At 40.2% G+C, this 22,269-nt stretch overlaps 1 protein-coding gene and 1 pseudogene across 2 annotated transcripts in view; both read right to left on the bottom strand.

The window, feature by feature from the left end:
• Positions 1-22,269, bottom strand: part of FAM120C (family with sequence similarity 120C) — a 90,064-nt gene that overhangs the window by 21,172 nt on the left and 46,623 nt on the right. For both annotated transcript variants that reach the window (XM_036270693.1, XM_036270696.1), the window contains exons 5-10: positions 18,203-18,305; positions 17,576-17,652; positions 16,862-17,133; positions 15,819-16,092; positions 15,021-15,192; positions 8,282-8,531 (exon numbers count right to left, since the gene is read on the bottom strand). In XM_036270693.1, the coding sequence (XP_036126586.1) occupies positions 8,282-8,531; positions 15,021-15,192; positions 15,819-16,092; positions 16,862-17,133; positions 17,576-17,652; positions 18,203-18,305 (1,148 nt within the window). The remainder of the gene's footprint in view (positions 1-8,281; positions 8,532-15,020; positions 15,193-15,818; positions 16,093-16,861; positions 17,134-17,575; positions 17,653-18,202; positions 18,306-22,269) is intronic.
• On the bottom strand, positions 11,043-12,285 carry LOC118635784 (annotated as a pseudogene).

The raw sequence follows: 22,269 nt of genomic DNA, 5'->3' as shown, positions 1-22,269 counted from the left end.
CAACCTGCGTATGTGCCCTGACTGGGAATCAAACTGGTGACCTCTTGGTGCATGGGATGATTCTCAATACACTGAGCCACACCAGTCAGGTTCTAACTTGATGTTTTGCCCCAAATACCAACCCAATTTTCTCAATGATTATTAAAAACTTCATCTATTCCTCATTGATTTGTGAAGCTATCTTTAGTATATTTTATGTGTCTAGGGTCTTATTCAGTATCATCTGCTCTAAAACAATGGTCTGTCAATTTTTGTGCTAGTACCACATCATTTTAGTATAAGTTTATAACACATTTTGGTATATTTTGTGTGAGTCAAGATTCCTCTTACTGTTCTTTTGTGAAAATTTCAAGCTACTCTTGTTCATTTGTTTTTCCTAATGAACTTTGGAATTAGTCTGTCAAGTGGACAAAAGCTAGTCCTTACATAATACCTTTACTTAAAAAAAATTTTTTTTTCTTTATTGATTTTAGAGAAAGAGGAAGGGAGAGGGAGAGAGAGACAGGAACATCGACTGGCTGCCTCCTGCATGCCCCTCACTGGGGATCTGGCCCACAACCTGGGCACGTGCCCTGACCAGGAATTGAACCGGTGACCTCTTGGTGCATGGGTCGACGTTCAACCACTGAACCACACCAGCTGGGCCATACCTTTACTTTTTATATTAGGATGGCATGTGGTTAAATCAAATGCCTTATTACAGCTGAGAGTGAGCCTGCTGCTTAATAAAACTGATTCTCAAAAGAAACGCAACTTCACCTATGAATCTGGAGGAGTGACCTTGTCAAATTTCATGTTCTTTTACTGGAAAACTGTTGAGATTTTTTTTTTTATCCTCACCCGAGGACATTTTTTCATTTTTGTTCAGATAGAGTAGAGAGGGAGAGGGGGAGAGGGAGGGAGGGAGGGAGAGAAGGAGAGAGAGGGAGAGAGAGAGATCGACGTGAAAGGGACACGAGTGGTTGCCACCCGCATGACCCAACCAGGGCCAGGGACAAACCACAACCGGGGTACATGCCCTTCTTAGTGGGAACCAAACCTGGGTCTCTCTGGACCACAGGCCGACGCTCTACCACTGAGCCAAACTGGCCAGGGCAACTGTTGAGATTTTAATGAACCTTTGCTAGAAGGGAAGTCCTACAACTATGAAATTAAAGAAGCCACATGGAGACTAGTAGGAGGGGCGGAGAGGCTGGACCCACACCCACGGGTGGAGGATAAGAATCAGGAGGATACCTCCACTATGAAGATCCTCCCTGAGGAGCAAGGGGTCCCCGTCCCACACTAGGCACCCAGCTCAGGGTTCCAGTGCCAAGAAGAGAAGTCCTCATCACTTCTGGCTGTAAAACCAGCGGGAACTGAGGCTGAGGGAGGCTGAGGCTGCTGGAGCCCCGGGTAGCTCCTCTTAAAGGGCCTGTGCATGAACTTACTCTGACCTACTCTCTCTGAGCTCCAGCATGGAGGGGAGGCAGCTTGAAAGGCACCAGAGACATAGGGGTAAGAACTGAATTGTTTGGCATTGGGGCGAGGGCTGGAGAGGCAGCTTTCTCCTGTGTAGACGTTATGGCAGAGGCCATTGTTCCTTTGGTGAGCCGTTCCCCCATAGGGCAGGCAGATGGCCGCCATATCTGGGACTCCGGCAACCTAGCTCACAGTTTGCCCCGCCCTGGTGAATCCCTGAGGCCCTGCGCCACCCAACATTCAGGCCCACCCAAGCTGTTTCCAGTGGCTTTACCATAGGATTGGCCTGTTTTGACTCCTGCTTCAGATTTTCCTAAATTCTCTCAAACAAGCAGGATCTGATCACAGCGAGCCCCATACCTCTCGTTAAGTGGCCCCAGGCTTGGCACTAGAAGCAGCCAGCTTTGGTTCACAGCTCGGCTTTGCCTGGGCACCTCCAAACCCAGCACAAGAAGCAGCCATCTGCAGATCGCTTTGTAGCTTATGCCTGGTGGCCCTGGGTAGAACACAGGCAGCGGCTGACCTTGCCCCAGAGCCAGCACACCCAGTGGACAGCTTCAGACCACATTGAAGCACCACAACCCGACCACCTCCACAAGTGACACACTCAAGGAGAGGACTCAGTGGGTACCAGAGCCCTGCTGAAGTAAGTCTTGCTCTGTGTGTTGGGCCCCTACAGAGCTCATCACCCACGGTAGTCAGTCAGAGGTCAGTGGTTAGTGGGCACAGCCAGTCCTTGCAGCTGATCAGCCTGAGTAAAACCCTCCCAATGAAGTGCCAACAGCAGTCAAGACTCAATTACAAAAGAAAGGTGTACAGTCCACCCTAGAGGTGCACCTTGAGGGCCCATCTGGGTGAGCAGGGAGGCTGTGCCACTGGACCCTACAGGGCACCTACTACAACAGGCCACCTTAGGAAGCCTAGGAGACATAGCAACTCTACCTAATACATAGAAACAAACACAGGGAGGCAGCCAAAATGAGGGGATAAAGAAACATGTCCCAAATGAAAGAACAGAACAAAACTCCAGGAAAAGAACTAAATGAAATGGAGATAAGCAATCTAACAGATGTAGAGATCAAAACACTGGAACTTAACGAGAATTTCAAGTAACTTGGTGAGAATGTCAAGGAACTTAGTGAGGACTTCAAGAGCATAATAAAGGACCAGTCAGAAATAAAGAATTGCACCAAATGCAATAAAAATAATTTACAGGGAATCAACAGTACAGTCAGTGAAGCCAAGAAGCAAACCATTGATTTGGAATATAAGGAAGCACAAAACGCACCATCAGAACAGCAAACAGAAAAAAAGAATACAAAAAAAAAAAAAAAAAATGAGAATAGTATAAGGAGCCTCTGGGACAACTTCAAGTGTACCAACATTCACATCATGGGAGTGCCAGAAGGAGAAGAGAGGGCAAGAAATTGAAAACCTATTTGAAGTAATAATGACAGAAAACTTCCCTAACTTGGTGAAGGAAACAGACATACACGTCCAGGAAGCACAGAGTCCCAAACAAGATGAACCCCAAGAGGCCCACACCAAATCACATCATCATCAAAATGCAAAAGGTTAAAGACAGAGAATCTTAAAAGCAGCAAGAGAAAAGCAGTTACCTAAAGCAGAGCTCCCATTAGACTGTCAGCTGATTTCTCAAAAGAAACTTTGCAGGGAAGAAGGGGGTGGCAAGAAATAGTTAAAGGATGAAAAGCAAAGAACTTCAATCAAGATCACTCTATCCTACAAAGTTATCATTTAGAATTGATGGACATATAAAGAGTTTCCCAGACAAGAAAAAGCTAAAGGAGTTCATCAGCACCAAACCAGTATTATATTAAATGTTGATGGGTATTCTTGAAGAAGAAGATAAAGAAATATAAACAAAACCACAGAACTTATATGCATGTATGCATGACCAATGGACATGGACAACTAAGCCGGGGACAGGGTGGAGGGGGGGTGGGGTGGGGGGTGCCAATGGGGTAAAAAGGTAAAATATCTGTAAGAAAAAAATAAATAAAAATTCATAGAAAAAAAAAAAAGAAATATAAACAATAAAATGACAATTAATACATATCAGCAATTGAATCTACAAACAAAATAAACAAGCAACAGAAACAGACTCATACATACAGAGAACTTTTTGTTGGTTGCCAGATGGGAGAGGAGTTGGGTGAAAAAGATGAAGGGATTAAGAAGTACAAATTGGTTCTTAGACTGATGAACCTCAAAGGGAAGGGAGGAGGTGGGACAGAAAGAGAGAAACCAAAGAACTTCTATGCATGTATGCATAACCAATAGACACAGACAATAGTGGGGGACAGGCAGGAGGGGGGTGGGAATGGGGAGGTGGGGGTCAAGGAGGAAAAAAAGGAGGGACATCTGCAATACATTCAAATATAAAGATGTTTAAAAAAATTTTTTTAAAAAGTAACATATTTGTGGAAAGCAGACGAATTCTAAATTATATTTGGAAGAATAAAGGTTCATGTGGTTCAAGAATAGCTACAAGTATGAACCATGAAAAGCAAAGAGCAGAGACTTCTCCCAGCACGTCACCACCTCCACCCGCTCCCTGGAATCCTTGCAACCTACGCTGCCGGCATGTCTCAAGCTGAGGTTGACAAAGCTACTGAGGATGTGAAACACCCTAAGAACAAGCCAGCAGACAATGAGATGTGGTTCATCTACAGCCGCTACAAACAAGCAACTGTGGGTGACATAAATACAGAACAACCTGGGATGATGGACCTCAAAGGCAAGGTCAGGCGGGCTGCCTGGAATGAGCTGAAAGGGACTTCCAAGGAAGACGCCATGAAAACTTACATCAACAAAGTAGAACTAAAAAAAAAGAATGTAGAGACTAGATTTGGCTGCCAGCCACGCATTTCATCTAAACTGACAATCATGCCTTGTTTTTCTAACACAGCGGATGAAGTGAAATAACATTAACTCTCTTTCTGAACACTGTCCAGGATACGGCCTTAACAGATTAAGGAGCGGAAATGATTACTCACCTTGCTGAGTAGTTTTTATCTATAGATCAATTAAAATGGCATTTTAAGAAAGAAAAGCAAAGAGCAGAGATTTGTCCTACCTGATATTAAGGCAAACTATAAACCCTTAATAATTAAAAACAATGTGGTCCTGGCAAGGGATCAAATAGGCAATGGAACAAAATAGAATCCAGGAAAGGACTCATGTATATACAAGAATTTGGTATATACAAAAGGTGGTAACATAAATCAGTGGAGAAAGAAGAAATCACTTATTTTGTAGAAAAATAAAATTAGATCCTTTCTGACAACATATACAGAATAAATACCTGCTATATTTAAAGACCTGACATGGACGGCAACACTGTAAAATTATATTAAAATGTAAAAAAAGCCCTGGTCAGTTTGGCTCAGCGGTTAGAGCATCGGCCTGCGGTCTGGAGAGACCTGGGTTCGGCTCCCGCTAAGGGCATGTACCTCGGTTGCAGTTTGTCCCCGGCCCTGGTTGGTTGTGCGGGTGGCGACCACTCGATGTGTCCCTTTCACATCGATGTTTCTCTCTCTCTCTGTTCCTCTCTCTCCCTCCCACTCTACCTGAACAAAAAATGGAAAAAGGTCCTTGGGTGAGGATGATTAAAAAAAAAAAAAAAAAAAGTAAAAAAAGCCCAGCTGGTGTGACTCAGTGGACTGACTGTTGTCCCATGGACTGAGAGGTGCTGGTCTGATTCCCAGTCAGGGCACATGCCTGGGTTTCGGGCTCAATCCCCAGTGGGGGGCATGCAGGAGACAGCCGATTGATGTATCTCTCTCACATCGATGTTTCTATCTCTCTCTCCCTTCCTCTCTCTATAAAATATAATTTAAAAATAAAATGTAAAAAATATTTTTATAACCCAGGGGTAGGGAAGAATTTATTAAATAAGATCCCAAATGCACACATCATAAAGGTACAATTTGATGGGTTTGACAAAAACCAAAATTAAATACTTTTTGGTTAGGGTTGAAGTATACTGATATCTGCAATTTACTTGGAAATACATAAAAACGAATGGATAAATGGATGGCTAGAGATGGATAGTTATATGGAATAAAGTAAATATAATAAAATAGTAATTGTAGAATCTAAGTGGTGGGAATATGGGTGTTCACCATACTAGTCTTCCAGCTTTTCTGTATGTATGAAATACTAAAAGGTGGTGAAAATTTGATACTTTTGTTCAACAAATATATTGTACATAAAGTTTTAAAAATTTGTGACTGACTGGAAAAGATATATACACACACAGATATAAAGTAATTTGCTATATATATATGTGTATACACTCAACATATCTGACATAAAACTTCTGTAACTGGCAAGAAAGACAAACAACCTACAAAAAATTTGCAAGATAGCCCGGCCGGTGTGGCTCAGTGGCTGAGCATCAACCCAGGCACCAAGAGGTCACCGGTTCGAATACTGGTCAGGGTACATGCCCAGGTTGTGGGCCGGATCCCCAGTGGGGGGCATGCAGGAGGCGGCCAATTGATGTTCTCTGTCATGGAGGTTTCTCTCTCCCTCTCCCTTCTTCTCTCTCTAAAATCAGTAAAGAAAAAAAATTGCAAGACAAATAAATAGGCGCCTCAGAGAATGAGAAAACAAATAGCTATATGTATAAAATAGAAGCTCAACCTCACCTGTAGTCAAGGAAATGCAAATTAAATTAAAAAGATACTGCCCTGGCCGGTTTGGCTCAGCGGTTAGAGCGTCGGCCTGCGCTCCTGAGAGACCCGGGTTCGGTTCCCGCTAAGGGCTTGTATCTCGGTTGCAGTTTGTCCCCGGCCCTGGTCGGTTGTGCGGGTGGCAGCCACTCGATGTGTCCCTTTCACATTGATGTTTCTCTCTCTCTCTATCTGTTCCTCTCACTCCCTCCCACTCTACCTGAACAAAAAATGGAAAAATATCCTCCGGTGAGGATAAAAAAAAAAAGATACTACTTGAAGCTCCTGGATTGGCAAAAATTAAGATGTTATGTGTTATTAGGACTGGCAATGATATGAAGAAATAGAAATTGTCCTGGCCAGTTTGGCTTAGTACTTAGAACATCAGCCCATGGACCCAAGGGTTTCGGGTTCGATACATCTGGGTTGCAGATTTGGTCCCCAGCCTCGGTCACGGTCGTGTGGGAGGCAAGCAATCAATGTCTTTCTTTATGTCTCTCCTCACCCCTTCTATTCTATCTAAAAATCAATGGAAAATATCCTCGGGTGAGGATTAACAACAACAAAAAAACCTTATGCATTGTTCATAGAACTATAAATTAGTACATATGTAATCTAGACTAATTTGTCAATATTTGCTGAAAAACCTATATGCACATTTTACAGGATCCAGGAATTCTACTCTGAGTATATACTTCAGATAAACTGACACAGGAACACAAAGAGAGAGATCTACGAAGATATTCCCTGCAGCACTATTTGTAATATCCAAGAACTGGAAATAACTATCAATTGAAAAATTAAACACAGTTGACCCTTAAACAACACAGAAGAAGTTAGGGGTGCAGACCTCCTGCAGAGCTGAAAACTCCATGTACAACTTTTGACTTCCCAAAAACCTAATTACTAATAATAGTCTACTATTGACCAAAAGCCTTACTGATCACATAGTCGATTACACATATTTTGTATATTATATGTATTATATATTGTATTCTGACAATTAAGTAATCTAGAGAAAATGTTATTAAGAAAACCAAAAGGAAAGTAAAATATATTTATAGTATTGAAAAAAAAATCAGTACAGAAACAGACCTGTGCAGTTAAAATTCATATAGTTCAAGGGTCAACTGTACTATGTGATATTAGTATTTTTTAAAATATGTTTTTATTGCCCTGGCCGGTTTTGCTTAGTGGTTAGATCATCAGCCCACAGACCAATGATTCGCAGGTTCAATTCTGGTCAAGAGCACGTACCTTGGTTGCGGTTCGTTCCCTGGTTGGGTCGTGCAAGGCAACCAGTCGATATGGCTCTATCACATCAATGTTTTTTTCTGTCTCTCTCTCCCTCCCTCCCACTCTATGTGATGATAAACAGAAAAGTATCCTCTGATGAGGAATAAAAAAATATATGTTGTTATTGATTTTTTTAGTGAGAGAGAGAGAGAAACATCAATGTGAGAGCAAAACATCGATTGGCTGCCTCCTGCACATCCTCTACTGGGAATCCAGCCCACAACCCAGGCATGTGCCCTGACCGGGAATGGAACTGGGATCTCCAGTCCATGGGACGACGCTCAATCAACTGAGCCACACCAGCCAGGCTGCGATATTAGTATTTGATGGAACATAATCCAGCAGTCAACAGGAGTGAACCATACACGAATATGGATGGATCTCAAAAATACACCGAAAGAAAAAAGAAATAAAATGTGTAGCACAGTATCTTTCATGTAAAAAAGGAAAAGAAACCTACACATACGAATGATACTACAGACCGTGCCTGGAGAGTATCTAAATAAATATATGGGAGACGGCTTAGAAAGACACATATCAAATGTCCCAGAGTAGATAACTATGGGTAGAGAGAAAAAAAGAACTGGATCAGGAATAAAGGCTAAAAGGGACAAAAAACCATATATAAAAGCAAATATAAAAGGTCATGCATGGACCGAGAAAGAGAGATCATAAACTGAGGAGACTGTCATAGCAAACAATTTCAGTGTTAAATATAAAACAAAAACATCCCCACCCCAAACACCATAAAAACATTTAATTAAAGGAAATGTCCAAAAAATAAGAGAGAAATGTCCTAGCTACCTCCCTGTCACATGGCTTACCGGAGTACACAGCACATGAGCAGCAGATGGGTGGGCACATTAGCTGGATTGAGCATACTGGGTGTATCTGACTTCATACAGGCCAGGAAGGCCCTCATCCTTCTGTTCTTGTCCTCAACTGCTTTGCCTAGCCAGAGCTTCTTGAGGTTTGGGCAAGTCCACTCCCGAAATGTCAGCGCAGAAACCAGCTCTGGAGTTTGAGGTGACTTCCCTTTATAGGCAGACCACTCTTTAAGGATCACTGAAGGAGCTGGAAAATAAAAAGTGAGGAAAAACAGGCTCTATAGAATCTCTGAGCATTTCTGCAGCTGGTCACAATAGACAGGATCAATCACATTTCAACATCCTTTTATTTTTGTTGTTATAATTTTTATTGTTAGCAGCAGAGGTAGTAAGCATTCCTCAGAACAATCCTGAGAAGTATTATGACTATACATATTATCACAAAACGTAGTGCTCATTTTGCAGATGAAGAAATCAAAGCAAAATGTTCTTAACAACTTTGAAATTCATTTCTTAAGTAACCGTACCAGCCTAGGCAAGGAAAGAAGTCCAGAAATAATTATGTGACTACCTGGCTTCATAACAGACTACAGAACACCCTAAAAGAATTTTAAAGAATTACACAAAACTCCCCAAAAAGCCAACCTCTTTTAAATGGACAAAGGTACCCAGCAAGTGTGGCTCAGTGGACTGAGGGTTGTCCCATGGACTAAGAGGTCCTAGTTTGATTCCAGGTCAGAGCACATGCCTGGGTTGTGGGCTCGATCAGCAGGGGACATGCAGGAGGCTGCCAATCGATGTTTCTCTCTCACAGTAACGTTTCTCTCGCTCCCTTCCTCTCTCTCTAAAAAATCCATAAAAACATATTAAAATAAATAAATAAATAAATTGACAAAGGTGTAACAAATAAGGAACCATGGTTTCTGTCAAGATGTCTGGTTGTCTATTCAGTTACCCAAGCTAGAAACCTGTAAGTCAACCTAGAGTCCGTGTTTTCCATCACCTCTTACACATCTGGTTATTCCCAAGGTCCTATTGATTCTACTACTTTATCATCTTTTATCTGTTCCCTTTTGACAAATATTGTAGAGATCCAGATCTTACCATTTTTCACCTGAAAAGAGACTTAGACTGTTGTCCCTGCCTTAACTTAATCCTGCCTGGTCCCCCTCACACCCATGTTCCACAGCCACTAGAGTGCTCTACGCAGAGCTATTTCATCATCACAAAGATCTCTCTTATGCTACCCCTTTTATGGTCACACCCCGTGCTCTCCAGGACCACCCCATCCCTGGCAATCACTAACCTGTTCTCCAACTCTATCATTTTGTCCATTTGAGAATGTTATATAAATAGAATCATACAGTATGTAATCTTTTGAGACTGGCATTTTCACTCAGCATAACGCCCTTGAGATCCACCCATGTTGTTGCATATATCAACAGTTCATTCTTCTTTTGCCAAATATTATTCTATGATATGGATGTACCACAGTTTAACCATTCATCTTTTGAAGGATATCTCAGTTGTTTCATTGGGGCTACTATGAATAAAGCTGTTATTGTACCTGATACTGTACTTTGTGTACAAGTTCCTGAATTTCTCTGGGATAAATGCCCAAAAGTATAAGCACTGGGTTGTATGATAAGCTCATTTTTAGTTTTGAAAGGAACTACCAAATTATTTCCCAGAGTAGTGGTACTATTTTATATTCCCACCAGCAATTTACAAATGATCAGTTTCTCCACATCCAATCCAGCATATGGTATTATCACCATTATTCATTTTAGCCATTCTGATAGGTATGTAGTAATAATACTTCATTGTTGTTTCAATTTGCATTTCTCTAATGGCTAATAATGAACATCTGTTCTTATCTATTATCTGTCTCATGCATATCTTCTTCAGTGAAATGTCAGTACATGTCTTGATCTTCTAATTGGATTGTTTTTATAATGTTCAGTTTTTGTTTTGTTTTTTTATCCTCACCCGAGGATATTTTTCCATTTTTTGTACAGATAGAGTGGGAGGGAGAGAGAGGAAGAGAGAGAGAGAAACATCGACGTGAAGGGACACATCGAGTGGCTGCCACCCGCACGACCAACCAGGGCCGGGGACAAACTGCAACCAAAGTATGTGCCCTTAGCGGGAACCGAACCCGGGTCTCTCAGGACCGCAGGCCGACGCTCTAACCGCTGAGCCAAATTGGCCAGGGCATGTTCAGTTTTTTTTTTTTAAATATTTTTTTTCTTTGCTGATTTTAGAAAGAGAGGAAGGGAGAAGGAGAGAGAGATAGAAACATCAATGAGAGAGAACACTGATTGGCCCCCCTCTGCATGCCCCCCACTGGGGATCAGGCCCACAACCTGGGCATGTGTCCTGACCGGGAATTGAACTGGCGACCTCTTGGTGCATGGATCCATGCTCAACCACTGAGCGATACCAGCTGGGCATAATGTTCAGTTTTGAGAGTTCTTTATATATGTTAGATGCTAGTCTAGATATGTGGTACTTATTCATCTTTGGATGTCCAATGGATCCAGTACCATTTGTGAAAAAGACTACTTCCTCCAATGAAGTGCTTCTGTAGTTTTGTCAAAAATCAGTTGGCTGTACTTGTATCGGGCTATTTCTGCATTCCCTATTCTGTTCCATTGATCTGTGTGTCTACATCACTGCCAATACGAGTCTTTTGTTAAAAACTTAAAAATATTTTTCATTTAGAAAAGTATTTAGAACACATAAAACAAAGCAATGTTTATTCTTTTTTCTCTGGTATGGGATCTATTGGTGGCTCCTCCATTCTTTCATGATTGCTCTCCAAGCCGGTGCTATAGTTACTACTCTTTTCCTCTGCCATACTGTCTGCTCTCCTTGCCCTCAGGAGTAGACGTGCCTTCTTCACCATTCTGTGGGCTTTCCACTGTTTCTTCAAGGTGTGTCTCCTCTGTTTCCACCGGAACGCTCTCGTCTTCTCCCTTTTCTTCAGTCTTAAATTAGCTGCTTGCTCTTCCTCAGGAAGAACACTGCTCCGACTGTGTAGCTTGCTCTGCTGCCTCCTTCTTCCTTTCCTCCTGCCTTTTGTGAGCCTGTTCCTCTGTTTGTGTAATTTCAGCTGCAATTTTTCCCATGTCCACTTCTACTTTCAAACTGCATAATCTTTTAAGTTCATTGTTAAATTAGTATGTGCTTTCCAGGATTTTCCTCTTCTTTTCCTGGTATTGTGCCTTTATTTGGAGAAGTTCAGCTTCCACTTTTCATTGATGTACCATTAAGGACTGGATCTGTCGTTTGAAGACTTGCATTCTAGCTGTTGTGATAACTGATTGAACGTCTGGCACTGTACTCTCACTAAGGAGTTCACTGATAAGGTAGTGGATTTTCTGGAAATAGGCAGTGGCCATATGCTGCACTGAAAAGCCATCATTATAATCACCTGGATCTTCAGCAGGCTGAATGTTCATATAAGGTTCTCCTTTCTCCACGCAAGACTGCCTGTTGACTTTCTTCCTCTAAAGGAGCTTCTGCATGATTTTTGAATTTATGTAAGGAAGGTATGTGGAGGAATTATGGTAGGCCTTCACAGATTCGTTGTACTCAATCTTTTCTGCTTCATATTCATTTAAATATTCTTTTTTTCTCACTCATGAGATTTCACCGCATGCCACCAATAATCTTGCCAATCTCTCACAACTTTGGGTCAGGGCTAGAAGCCATTACATGGTCCCAGACCTTTCTGCTGTACCGCATGTAGGACATCAGCTTTGAGGATTTGGGGATTGTCATACCAGAGGAGGCTGTGACCCAGCTGCTGGTGCCTGGGTTTCCCCCCAGACTGCAGTTGTAGGTGAGATGACTGTATGGATTGTATCCCACAAACCTTGATGTGCTGGGCATTTGTGTTGCAGGAACTGGGGTGGAAGGTGGGGCATTAGATGGTCTTTTTGACATTTTGGAAGATTAAGTTCTCAGTTCCTCAAGAATGAACCTGAGACACCGTGGGCAGAAAAAACACCTGCAGCTCTGGCTTCGCTTCCCTTTGTCTAGAGCATGCCTTGCCCCTCCCACAGCCTTAATTATTATAGCTACATAAGTCTTATAGTCAGGTAGAGTGATTGCTCCCAATTTATTATTCCTTTTCATAAATGTTTTAGCTATTTAATTCATCATTCCATACAAACATTAGAATATTCTGCTGAGATTTTGATAGGAATTGTGTTAAGCCTGTGTATCAATTTGGGGAGAATTGACATCTTTCTATGTTGAGTCTTCCAATTCACATACAACTATGTCTCTCCATTTGTGTAGGGCTTCACTGATTTCTTTCATCAGCATTTTGTAATTCTCAGCATATAGATACGGAACATCTTTTGTTCAATATATACCTAAGTACTTCATTTTCTTTGGAGAACTCTAAATGGTATTGCATTTGATATGTCAGTTTCACATACTCATTGTTAGTATACAGAAATACAATCAATTTCTCTATGCTTATTTTAAATTCTACAACCCTGATAAACTCACTTATCAAGTCTAGAAGTTTTGCTGTAGATTCCTTATCATTTTTACATACACGATGTCATCTGCAACTGGGGACAGCTTTATTTCTTCCTTTCTGATTTGTATGTCTTCTATTTCATTTTCTTGCCTTCCTATGCTGGTTGGAACTTCCACTACTGTGTCGAAAAGCTAAGGTTAAGGGTAGACATCGTAGTCTTGTTCCTGATTTTAGTAGAAAAACATTCCATCTTTCACCATTAAGTATAATGTTAGCTGTAGGGTTTTGTAGAGGTTCTTTATCAAGTTGAAGAAATTGCCCTCTATTCCTAATTTTCTGAGTTGCTTTTACCATGAATGGTTGTCAAATTCTGTCAAATGTTTCCCTGAATCCATAGAGATGATCATATTATTTTTCTTCTTTCATCTGTTTATATGGTAGATTACATTGATTTTTTTTTTCAAATTTCGAACCAGCCTTGCAACCACGGAATAAACCCTACTTGGCCATTGTTTTAATAAAGTGCTGAATTCTATTGACTAATATTTTGTTAAGATTTTTTAAATCTATACTGATCGGTCTAAAGTGTTGTTTTAACGTACTGTCTTGATCTGGTTTTAGTATTGGGATAATACTGACTTCACAGAATGAGTTGGGAAGTGTTTTCTCCTAGTTTCTGAAAAAGAATGTGAAGCATTTATGTTAATTCTTTGTTAAACATTTGGGAAAACCCTGCAGTGAAACCAATTGAGCAAGATTTCTTTTCTGGAAAGTCTCAAATCAAATTTCATTAATATAGGGTTATTAAAATTATCTATGTCATATTAGATGAGTTGTGGTAGTTTGTATATTTTGAGAAACGGTCCATTTTGTCTAAGTTGTCAAATTTATGTATTAGAGTTGTTTATAGTATTCCCATATCAAACTAGATGTCTGCAGGCTTTGTGGTGATAGCCTGCCTCAGTATTAGCAATTTGTGTCTTTTCTATTTTTCTCTTTGTAGTCTTGCTACAAGTTTGTACATTTTATTGTTCTTTTCAAAGAATCAGGTTTCTCTTAAATTTTTTGTTTTGTTTTGCTATATCAACTGATTTGGCTCTTTACTATTTTTAATTTGTATCAAGCATGTCCACAATTATCTGTCAAAGCATTTTTATGATGGCTGATTTGAAATCCTTGTCAGGTATTTCAAACATCTGTGTCATCTCAATGTTGATGTTTATTTATTTTCTTTCCTTGGTCAGTCTGAGATCTGTTTGAAATCTTTCTGGTTTTTGGTATGATGATAAAATTTTCAGTTGAAACATGGACATTTTGGGTAATAAATCTTGTATTTTAGCATGTCTTTTCTGACATCACTCCGGTGGCTTAAGGGGGATGCTGCCTACTTCCAAGTGGGAGTGGAAGTCCTGGCTCCGTACTGGGCCTTGTCTGATACCCCAACAGGAACAGGTGAGGCACCTTATTACAGCCGGGCAAGGGTAGAAGGAGTCTCGGCTCTTCATTAAGCCTTTGCTGGTGGGGGTAGAAGTAGGCTGCAGATTTTATGTGATGTTTGGCTAAAATAGAGTGGTTATTATCTCAAAAGTGTATGCACTGCTAGTGTGTTCCTTTTAGGTCCTTTGGCTAGAGAAAGCAGGCTTTTCATTGGTCCACACCTGTTAGCATTTCTGGGCTGCCAGCATGTCCCACACCCAGTCTGGAATATATGAATCAAAAGTAATCTCAAGGTCCTTAGCCAGCCTGCCTTTTTCTCTTCACCTTCTAGGGCGCCTAGAACTTATTTCATATATAATATCCTGGGCTTTACACTGTATTTAGCAGAAAGAATAAGAAAAAGTATATCTACTCCCTCTTCCAAGAAGCAGAAAATCTAGAAGGTTCCTTTGAACACACTAATTTGACCATGTCACTCTGCAGCTTAAAAACATCTCAATGGCTCCAATTAGCTTCAGGATCAAGTTCCAAAACAAAAAGCTCACTGAAGAGGAATGACTGTGTCATATACACCTCTGCATTCCTAAAGGCCCACATGGTTCTTGTAAAAAGTAGTCACTCTGAATGTTTAATGGTTAAAGAACCGGGCATGTTAATGCATTCCCCATACCAAAAAGTATCCTGATGAAGTACACATGTCCTCAAAGACTGCTCCAAAGCCAAAAGTATCATGTGCTTGCACAGACATTTTTGCTCTGCATCAACTATGGAGAGATCTGTCAAAGCCTGAACTACCCTTACCTTCCACAGGCAGCCGTCGCCGCATGGCCAGGCGTTCCAGTTTCCGCTGTGTCTCTGCCAGACTGAACAGGACTCCGTATACATACTGACGAGCTGACCGGAACAGGATAGCAGCTGGAGGCAGCTCCATGTTGCACTCATCCTCAATACATACAGGGATCTTAATCTCACCCTAATAAGAAAATGGTCCAGAGGAAAAGAGAAAATGAGTTACCTCAAGGTTTGGAATTGAGCTGAGAAGAACCAATAAGGAATTGTAGTCTAATCACTAAATTTTTTTACCTGTATTTAGATGGACTTTCAGACTAAAAAGAAGCTATAACAAGCCCAGCTGACCATAGCCAGCTTCAAAGCTATGTTCCATTTTTAAAGTCTTTGCTATAACTGACTAGCTGACTAAATGGGGAAAGTCCATCTCAGACATTTTGCTAAGGGATGCATTTGTATGGAGGGGAACAGCTCTGGAGAAGTAGAGGAAGAGGCAAAGAACAGGAGCATAAAGCCTCTTCTTATATTGCATTCACCCCTAGACCAGAATCTACCAAGTTGGTGTATCTTCTTTGAAATCTCACAATTACACTTCTTGGGGCCTCATTTACTGTGCAATCCCATCTTCTGCTGGCCTCGCTTCACCTAAGAACCTTATTAATACAACGAGAGGCCCCAGCACACTTGGTCTTTTTTATATCCCTTCAGATACCCATAATCAGAATTTTGTCTGGTAACTTACAGTTCTAGGAAGTGTGAAGTACACTGTCAAGAGCAGGGAGGTAGGTAGGTACTGAGGTGCTCTCTTACCTTAGTGAGGACATGGTAGATATATGGGTACATAAGACCTCTTCGGTGTCTGTGTTCGGCAATCCGCAAGACTTCTGGAGCTACTGCAGGTAAGGGCGGAATGGTGATATCCATGTGGTTTCGCGTAGACATAGAAAGCAGAGATGGGATGTGGGGCTCACCATCACCTAGGGTAGCACCTGAAACTCCAGCATCAATAGGCCGTACCCAGGGCCCTCTGTCACCATTTGGATTCTTCCATCCAGGCTGCTGATGAAATGTTTCTGTGACGTGACTGAAAAATTGAGAAAGACGATGTAAAAAGAAAAAGGAGGTTGATAAAGATATTCTAACTCAAGATGTCTGTTCTGATCTCAAGGAACCTTACAAACCCTCTGGAAGTTAGGACACTGGGTTAGCTATGGACTTGATATCTTTCCACCCAGTGGCCATCACCATCCTCCTTTCATGACACAAACCAAAGTGATCAAAAGTTGGGAACCATTCTGAATCCTTTGCACCATGTAAGAGACCATGGTTAGAGTCTGATTATGTTCTAAGAAAATAATTACAATGGAAACTTCAAAGCAACCTATTTCCCATGAATAATCTACTTAGATGAATAATCTAAGAAGAAATGAGCTAGTACAAAATGCCACTATTTTAATCCTCAGAACCCTGTCTGAGTTACTAAGAATATAAATGCCTACTCAACTATTCCAATACTTCCACTCTATAAATTATTTTCATTTTTTTTTTACATTCAGTCTACTCCCCTCACAAATTGAGAAACGACAGCCATGGCATGTAGCATGCCCATACCAGGGCTTCCCTAACCAGCTGCTATGCTGCCTTTTACCTTCATGGCCTGGGTACCTGAAAATTACCACCTGTCTAGGGTCAAAATGAGCATGAAGTGACCAAGCAAAGAGAGAGTTAAGGGCAAAGAGTCACAGAGAAAGGCCAGAACATAATCTCTTCCCCACACCCCTGTCCAGGTTAGCAGTAAAAGAATAAAGATGCTTCAGAAGTCTGTTCCCTTGGGTGCCTATACAGATACTTACTCAGAGCCGACTCCATTTGGCTCATCACCATCAGTAGAAGAAGAGTGGGAAGAGTCTTGTCCCAGAGGCGAGGCTTTGGAAGTCAGGTAACTGGGAAACTGTGATGAGTCATAAGAAACAGCCCAACTGGCAAAGGGGTTGTCTTCCAGCACGGGATTCTCAGGAAAAGCATGGGATTCCCCCAAAGCATGGGGGGAGAAGAGAAGAGAGGAGTTGGGTCCAAATGGGAATGGTGGTGGATATTTTATTTTCTGGGGTACATGTTGAGGAAACTAAAACATAAAACAGACAGAAAAGCTCTTTAACATTTTATCAGGCTCCAAGATGGTTCCCTCAAAAGTTGTGACATAGTGGGCGATTGCAGCAGCAAGGATTATTGAGATACAAAGAACCTACTGAGAACAACAAGAAATAAGTCTAACAGTGATGTATGGACAGAATTCTCTAGAGACAGGACAATGGACCAGTCCATGTCTCCTAGAACCGCTCTCCAACATCAGCTAATCTACCTTCGCAATGCCCTACTACTTACTGATTTGGATGTTTTCTTTATGGTCTGCTAGCCTCAAACTGAGAATGTGATACAGGTATATACAGTCTTGACATTCTAATTACACTGAATCACCCTAAGTCCTTATCTCAGATTATAAAAATCAGGAAGCCACCTATGTCTAATGCTAACAAATGGTCTCACGCCTCTTAAAAGATACTTACCATTGGCTTCCCAGTAGAAAAAGTGCCCATTTGACTTCGTGGAAGGGGAGGATTTGCAAGCCGATTATTACGAAAACCTGAAGCCAAGAGAAAGGGCCATTATTTTAGGTAATACTAATAATTCTACCATGTTATATTCTGCTAACCCCATAACACCTGAAAAATTATTATTGAATAGCTCTTATGCGTCATGCCAAGAATTTTACATAAATTATTTCATCTGATAACAACCCTATACAGTAGGTATCATGAGCCACCTTTCATACAAATGTGACTTGCCAAGATCACACAGCTAGTAAACAGCAGAGGTGGAATTCGAACTCAGGCCTCACACCACAGATAGGGCTATTTTACATATACTAGGGCCACAATGGAAGGTAGCAACAGAAGATGCCCAAGCTAAGAAAACAGCATTGGACCCCATCTAAAAATTTGAGAAATCGGGGCCCTGTCTCATGTCACCTCTCTTATTACATGGAAATCAAAAGGAGAATGTCTACCAAACAGGAATGACTTCTAGGAGGATGCAATACAAACAAGTGTCTCTACTCTAGCCCAGGAGTTTCTAAGGGACTACCTCAGTTTCCTCTATGGACAGAGCAGCTCTGGGTCAGATGGAAGCCTTACCTAGAAAGGAGGAGGAACCCACTGGCAGCGTAGAGAGTTTGGTTGTGACTGAATAGTACTCAACTGCTTTCTTGAATCGTTCTATTTTATCTTCCGTCCTAGACTGGATGTTGCAACATCAGATGTTCAGAAGAAGAAATAACACGAGAGTATCTTTTTCATGCAATTTATAATTTGAGAGTCAAAACAGTAGCAGAAATCAAATATTTAAAGAAACCCAAGGAAGCAATTTTTCATGTTGCAGGAAAGATTAGATAAAGAGAAAGCATTATAGAACATAAAATCTGGGAAAAGTTTAAAAATAAATTTAAAAGTTTACTTAAATTTTGTGCTCTTCTAAAATAGTCACATGAGCATTAGAAAAATATATAAGGATGGGGGGAAATTACATAGTACCACCACCGAAAGATATTTTGGTGTGTTTTCTCCGCCCAGTATTTTTTAAAATAAAGGTTTTTTGTTTTTTTTCCAGATCTTGGCTATTGTAAATAATGCTGTGATGAACATTATTCTTTCTGATTGGTGTTTCTAGATTCTTAGGATATATTCCCAGAATTGGGATTGCTGGGTCAAAAGGCAGTTCCAATTTTAATTTTTTGAGGAAACTCCATAATGTTTTCCACAGTGGCTGCACCAGTCTGCATTCTCACCAGCAGTGTACTAGGGTTCTCTTTTCTCCACATCCTCGCCAGCACTGGTTGTTTGTTGATTTATTGATGGTAGACATTCTGACAGGTGTGAGGTGATATCTTATTGTGGTTTTAATTTTCATTTCTCTGATGATTAGTGACGTTGAGCATTTTTTTATGTGTCTATTTGCCATCTGTATGTCCTCTTTGGACAAAACAGAACCAGAGGCATGGATACGTGGAACAGACTGACAGAGGTCAGAGGGGAGGGGGAGGGGGGGCTTGGATGAAAGGTGAAGAGATTAGCCAAATAATATATACATACAGCCCATAGACAAAGACAACTGTGGTGATGGCCGGCGGGCCAGCTGGGCTGGGTGTAGGTGGGTAAAGGGTGGGGGGAATTGTGGGACATCTGTAATAATGTCAAAACTAAATAAATAAATAAATAAATAAAATTTGTTACTTAAAGAAAACTTTTTGAAGTATATAGCTGCACTATTTTGATGCACCTATTCTTCTATAGTTAATACGTCACTCTACAATTGTGTATCCTCCTTTTATTACATAAGATGATTTTGAATGGCTACATATTTTATCATTATATATAATATATCATAAATTATGTATCTACTTCCCTAACACCTGACATTTACGTTATTTCTCACTTAGAAAGTGAGAAAATATTTATTTGGCTTTTATAAGTTATACAGCAAAGAACATATAAAGATTTTCTGGATTTCAGATTGTCCTTAGGAAAATGTCCCCAAAGTGAAATAACTGGTTCAAAAGGTATGAGCATTAAAACCAAAAGCACTTAAACATATACAAAACCACAATGTGACATCATTATATTTCCACAGAATGGCTAAAATTAAAGATTATAAATATCAGCACTGGCAAATGGAGTAACTGGAATTCCAGGAGACTGCTGGTAGGTATATTTTGGTACAGTTTGGAAAACAGTTTGGAGTTTTTTAGAAAGTTAAACAGATATTTACCACATGGCACAATAATCCTATTCTTAAGTAATTTACCCAGGAGAAATGAGTACATTTGTTCACCAAAAAATATGAATAAAAATGCTAACAGCTTTATTCATAATAGCCCTAAACTGGAAATTACACAGATGCATATATCAACAGAAGAATGGATAAATTGTGGTATAGTCTTACAATGAAATATTATATAGTAATAAAAAAGAACAAAGTGCTGATACATGCAATGCTATGGATAAATCTCAAAGACATACTGAGTGAAAGAAAACAGACACAAAGGAGTACATAAAAGTTCAAGTAGAAGCAAAACTAATCTGTGGCAATAGAAGTACAATTGCTGTTTACCTCTGTGGGGTTGGGGCTGACTGAGAAAGGGTTTTTCTTATCAAGCCTTTTCTAACGTAATTTAAAAATCTCCTTGAACATAATTTTATGATCTTCATAATCCATCATATGGAATATAAGATACTAAAGTCATTTCTAATTTCTCATTATAAATAATGCTCTGATAAGCATATTATATTGTTAACATAAGTTTCCTGGGCTATTTCATAGGGCAAATTCTTAGAAGTAGAATTACTAGGTCAAAGGATATGGTCATTTTTATAGACTCTTGACACATGATACTAAATCTCTTTCCAGAACAGATATCAGAGTTATACTTTCATCATCAATGCATGAGAGTACCCAGTTCACCATGTAGCCCCAAGTGCTATTTTCTACAAAAAAACCCCAACTGTATTTGCGCGCCTCCAGCCTCACTTAGAAACAAAATCACCCTGCTTTCTAAAAAAAAAATTGGAACTTAATATAATTGTTTAAAAAAAGGGTTCCATGTCTAAAGAATGTTTGCAAATTACACTGACTTACAGAATATCTACAAGGTTGAATAACGTTTCATTGTATCAGGTTTCATTATATATGTATTATTATTTCATTAGCATATTCAATAATACACATAATTGAAAACGATCACCTAAAAGATAAAAGCTATACAGAGTCTTCCCTAATATCTCTACGTCTGTGCTCAGTCCCTTTCCCAGAAGTGATCACTGTTACCAGTTTGGTATATGTCCTGTCATACCTTTTGCTGTATGTACAAGAGTTTTGTTGTTTTCTCATAAATGAAATCACACCATGTTTCAACCTGCTTTTTGTACTTAACAATATGTCTTGTAAACTATTCACTGTCAGTGAGTATAGGTCTATGATGCAATCCCCTGTAATACGAATTATGTATACTTCCCTCAATGTACCACTCTGTTCAGTAGCCTGACAAACATTTACTTTTCCTTCGAGGGGCACCACTTGTATAAAACCTTTCCTTTCTAGGACACATTTATTGTGTTTTTAATTTGTTGTGCTTATTTGCTTCTGTCTCCCAATTTAACCTCAAGTTCTGTGAGGACAAAGAATGATTTATTCACATTTATGTCAGTGTCAAGCATGGGACCGTGCCTATAGAGGACCATTTAGTATTTGATATATGATCACATTTAATAAAGTCTTATCCTTTTCTCTTATAGATCCATAAAGGTGATGTTTACAAAAATGATAGGGCAACAAATAAAAGCAGTTAAGACATAATATTAAGTGAAAAAAAAGTACGTTAAAAATTTTGACTACCACAACACATCAAAACACACATATAAAAGGAGACAGGAAACTGTAAACAATTTAGGATGGAATTGAGAAAAAAACTCTTAATTTTTTGTTCCTGTTTTAAAATTAAAAAATGGACAACAGTGTGGTGATTACTAAGGGAATAGGGGTATGGGAGGTGGTGGAGGAAGATATAGAGGGGATAAATGGTGATGAAAGGAGACTCGACTTGGGATTGTGAATATACAATCTAGTGTACAGATGATATGTTGTGGAACTGTGCACCTGAAACTTTGTATAGTTTTGTTAACCAGTGTCACACCGACTAAAAAAAATTATGGCCTTAAAAATAGAAGGAGATCCTTGTTATTAAGAACAGTCATTATCGCCAGCTGGTGGGCTCAGTGGACTGAGCATCAACCCATCGATTCCCTGTCAAAGCACATGCCCAGCTGGAGGGCTCGATGCCCAACTGGGGGCATGCAGGAGGCAGCAAATCAATGTTTCTATCTTTCTCCCCGTTCCTCTCTTTCTCAAAAAAAAAAAAAAAAAAAAAAACCATAAAAAAAGAGTAGTCATTATCCAAGTTCCAAAATTCATGAAGCTACAAAGGGAGGCAAAAGCTACAGCATTAAAATGTTCAACTGAACCCTGGCCAGTTTTGTTCAGTGGTTAGAGCACCAGCCCGTAGAATAAAGGGCCATGGGTTCCATTCTGGTCAGTCAGTGTGACTCTCTCATGTCAATGTTTCTTTCTCTCTCTCTATCTCTCCCTCCCTCCCTCCCTCTCCCCCCTTCCCTTCTACTCTATCTAAAAATCAATGGAGAAGTATCCTTAG

The sequence above is a fragment of the Molossus molossus genome, unplaced genomic scaffold, assembly GCF_014108415.1.
Source record: "Molossus molossus isolate mMolMol1 unplaced genomic scaffold, mMolMol1.p scaffold_m16_p_2, whole genome shotgun sequence".
NCBI classification, from domain to species: Eukaryota; Metazoa; Chordata; class Mammalia; order Chiroptera; family Molossidae; genus Molossus; species Molossus molossus.
This window is presented reverse-complemented; position numbering and strand designations above follow the sequence as displayed.